Below are 4,240 nucleotides of genomic sequence, written 5' to 3' on the forward strand. Positions count from 1 at the left end.
GGGATGCGCATGACGCAGGGACGGAGGCCGGCGATGTTTGGGCAACGCGGGCGTGGCGGCGGACCAGCATTGTGGGAGGGTGCGGCGCACCCGCCACCGCCACAAGAGCGGTCGTGGCAGGCGCAAGCTGGGCTAGACTTAAGCTGAGCGTTGTCGCTGGTTCTATATCTATTTCCTATGGGTGTGTATTATGATAATCTGTGTAATTGTGATCAGACACGCGGCATTGCATGAGTTTGAACCCACTAGCGATGGAAAAGGCATCAATGTGGTCGACCCCGGGTCCGCGGGTTGCATCCTTACACAGGCCTCTGGTCATGAGTTAAGTAGTATTGTCACGTTCATCGCGTTGACTCAGGAAGCGGCGGTGCACATGAGGATGACTGGGCTACGAGTTGCGCAATCTGTGCAGGGCGTGGAAAGCAATATACGAGTGGCTAATTCAGATTCTAATTGAATCCTTGATTGACTAGCCTTCCAAGGTCCTGTATATATGCGCTCAATGACCGACTTCAATACAGTGGGCCCTAGAAGGTCTTAATGAAACAGCTGACATCGAGGGGTCTTGTGCCACGGGAGCTCGCGTGAAGACACAGCATCGACCTCTGCTGGCTAGAACCCCATTGACTCGACGGTCGCGATCGGCCAGGCCAAAGCGTGGGCACCCGAGCCTCGAATCTGCATCAGCGATCCTGTGGCTATATCTGCGTGCTGTCAGTCAGCCAGCTCGGTACAGGCAAGGACGAGGCAAGGACACGAATGTACCGCGGAACTGCGTACTAGATATAGACCGCAAGATTATCGATCTGGCCAGCACTTCATCGACAGCCGCGGCGAGAGCTTCGCAGGCAAGCGGATTCCCTTAGGCCACCAGGCTTAGGAAGATGACTGGACGGATTAACGCCTCCCCAGACGCACAAAGGCGCCCCTGGAGGCTTCCCCACACGAAGAAGCAGAAGCAAGCACCAGACGAGTGTCGACGCAATGTGGCACAGAAGCGCTACGGTGCGGTCACGAGAGCACCTTCGGCCACGAGAAACAACAGGCCCAGGCCCCAGGGCGGAGCTGGGGATGTGGGTGGCTGTGGTGAGTGCCAGGTTGTCAAAGAGCAGCTGACCGTAGGGCCCTCGAATGCGAGGGAGTCGGAGGGAGGAATTGGGAAGGCCGAGTCCCGCACGGCATCCCTGCGGAAAGGCTGGGTTAGATGCGTGGCAGGACTGTCTTTGTCAGAGGCAATATGCAGAACCAGCGCAAGACGTAGTTCGTCAGTGACAGTATCTGGTATACTTCGGCTTTGCACCGGAGGGCCAGTGAAGTACGATGCTTCAGCAGTTTCGCTCACCTTCCGTCGCTAGAGCGATACTCCACCGAAGAAAGTTGTGTGACGTATCTGTGAGTGAAAGCGCCAGGGCCGTTGCTCATCGACTACTCACTTGCAAGGCACGATGCCCCGGTCCGAGCTTCGGTGTGGAAACTAATCAACACAATCTGTATGTGCTGTGGAGTTCGACAATCATCCTAGACACGAAATGAAGACAGCCGGTCGAGAGCCTATGAGTGTCTGGATGCCGATAAATGAAGTGTCGACTATGACTCAATAATGAGCGTGGTCTTAGGCAGTGCTAAGGCTTTCTTCGTTCAGTGAACGTCGCAGCAGGGTATTTGCCATGGTTGACTCACAGTGTAGCGACGATAGCAACAGTGCGCATGCCGATGAGATGTGCTCCTCGGCCGTATGGACCTTCTCCACCGTACGCCGCTCAGTAGATGGCAAGACTCTCCCAGCTATGGCCTGTGCAGCACGCTGTGCGCAACCCCCGTTTGTGCTTTCTCGTCTTCGAGACAGTGCAATGCGTCGACCTCGTGTTGATCCAGAATGTCGACAATGCCAGCTAGTGAATGCAGCCCTGGGCAGCCAGCCCGTCGAGTCCGGGATATGTGCAGCGTGCCCAGGTCTCGAGGCCTGTGGGGGACGGATGAGGCAGGTGTGAGAGGCAAGTCTGGCGAGCGCAGAAGCGCACGCACTTGCCTGGTAGGGGATGAGGTGATGCGGCTGCTGCTCTCCGTCGTGTTATCCTCACATCGCACGCTGGTGGTGCTCTGATAATCAGACCGCAGGGGTGTGAGATGCCCGACGTATGGGTGTGATTACTCCGGAGAGCTCCAGAGAAGGCGAGGTTGAGCGCAGCTCTGCCGACGTCTCGGCTTGCGACGTGGGGAAGCGAGAGCTGCTAATAGCAAGGTTGAGATTGGAGGAGCGCGGACGCAGATAAGACTGGCTTCCCGTTCGCGAATGTGGCGTTGGTCTTAAGCGGCAGCGCTACAGCGACCGAACTGCACGCCCGCACGCAGATGGAAACTAGCGGCCCAGGTTGAATGAAAACTTACCTTAGTGCAGTTCAGCAGCAAGACAGGAGCCCTCCAAAACACAGGGTGTGTGTTTTGCCAGATATCAGGACGTAAAGGCTGTACGGCGCGCAAGACGAACTCGACGGATTTGGACATGCCATAGTTGGGTGGCGCTGCCGTTCTGATTCTCGCTTCGTCCCCAAGGTTTCTGCGAGATGAATTTGACTGACTGGCGGGCCTGGGAGGCAGAAAGGCTAAAGACATCACCAAGGCAAGCCAGCGCGGATCGCGATGCCGACATGTCGGGAGAATGGCGGATAGCGCGCCGTGTGTTGGTGGGAAACGTTGCTCGTGCATTTGTTTCAAGATCTACAAAGGGAAACAATGAGCATAAGTGGAGAGTGCTTTACGGCATGGATCTGGGCGGCAGATATCTTTGAATGGGCGGGATGCGGTCAGTACAAGGGCGGTGTGTGCTCGGGGATCTATCCTTGTTCCTTTGCGAAGAAGATGGCATAGCATAGATTAAGTAGAAGCGGGGAAGACGAGGGTTGGATGATAAGGAAGAGGCCTGTGCAGGGCTGGTAGCTCAGAGCGGCGCGAAACCCTACTCCAGCCGTCCTAGAAGCGACGTGTGTGGCGTTGTGCGGGCGCGCCCTGCGCTAACGGCGCAACCGGGTTGGGCGCAGACCGGGATGTCTCTGTCTCGGAATGCACGCTGCAGGGCAGAAGCGTTTTGGAAGGCTCTGCGTGCACGCTGCAGACTGCGTTGCAGGGAGGCATCATGACCGGAGGCCGAAACGGATCAACGTCTGTTGAGTCTGTGATTACGACTGCGCCGCGCTGTGCTGGCACAGTTGGGATGTTGGGATATCTAACGGCGAAGGCCGACGTGTACTTGCAGATGGGACCTGTACCGAGGGCTGCTCTGGGATTCTGGGATTAGCGACCGCAAGTGCTTCAACTGTGCTACCAGTACATAGCTGCTGCCTCTCGCATGGTCGGGGCGCAAAAAGAAAAAAAAAGTCGTGCGCGTATGATCTCGGAAGTAAAATTCTACAAGGAAATAAACGGAAGTCAACAGTGTCCAGCGTCCGCAACGCTGTGGCCACTGGCGCGGCTGGGGCTGGCCGCGATGACTAGTAGAGGGCACCGTGCGTCAGATGCACCTCTCAACATCCCACTTTCTACTTTCTCCCCGCGGTCACCTGTGACGCGAACGACGACACTGTCGAGAGGCGATCTGCAGAGGCGCTGAGAGGTGCCTCGAGGCGTCGTGTATCAGATCTGTATCTGGGTGCTACCGCCTCCTCCGCGTGGTTGTATTCCCAGGTGCAATATTATACAGCACCCCTGGTATCTCCCGAATCTACGATAACCCGTTGCTGGAGAGTATATCATCTCCGTCGCCCGTATTCCGTCACGCCTTCTCCTGTCCCCGCACTCTCCTATACCTGGCTCCTCCCGCCCCCCTGGTCCCACCGCACACGACCAACACCCGAAACCTGTTCAATGCCATGCCAGCCCGCGGTCGCAATACCGATGTCTCACCCATCACGCTAGACGCGGCCGTATACGCCCACGAACTCGAGGCCCAGCTCTCTCTACACTTTCTCGCCCCATCTAATCCGGCTAATAAGTTCCCGCCGTGCAGCCACCCCGCGATGCCGCCCGTTCCACAGCACCCATCACGCTCTCCCAGTCCGATGCACAACGTGGACTCGGCACAGGCTGTGTATCCCATTCCTGCCCATCATGTGGCCTCTTCCTCACGTCTCGAACCCTGTCCGCCATTTAGGTGAGTCTCGCGTGCCGTCCGTTTACGTCCGAGAGAAATGACGAGACACCCGCAGTTGCTCACAGTCCTCAACGTCCTCGACGAGTTCTGACA

The 4,240-nt window shown here is 57.1% G+C and overlaps 1 protein-coding gene across 1 annotated transcript in view; it reads left to right on the forward strand.

Annotated features, from left to right (window-relative positions):
- The first annotated feature begins 3,833 nt into the window (after positions 1–3,833).
- The window catches only part of PHACADRAFT_248094 (uncharacterized protein), a 3,453-nt gene continuing 3,046 nt past the window's right edge, over positions 3,834–4,240 (forward strand). Inside the window, exon 1 of the mRNA XM_007390816.1 lies at positions 3,834–4,147. Coding sequence (XP_007390878.1) covers positions 3,867–4,147 — 281 coding nt within the window. The 5' untranslated portion in view covers positions 3,834–3,866. The remainder of the gene's footprint in view (positions 4,148–4,240) is intronic.

Source organism: Phanerochaete carnosa (genome assembly GCF_000300595.1).
Source record: "Phanerochaete carnosa HHB-10118-sp unplaced genomic scaffold PHACAscaffold_1, whole genome shotgun sequence".
NCBI classification, from domain to species: domain Eukaryota; kingdom Fungi; phylum Basidiomycota; class Agaricomycetes; order Polyporales; family Phanerochaetaceae; genus Phanerochaete; species Phanerochaete carnosa.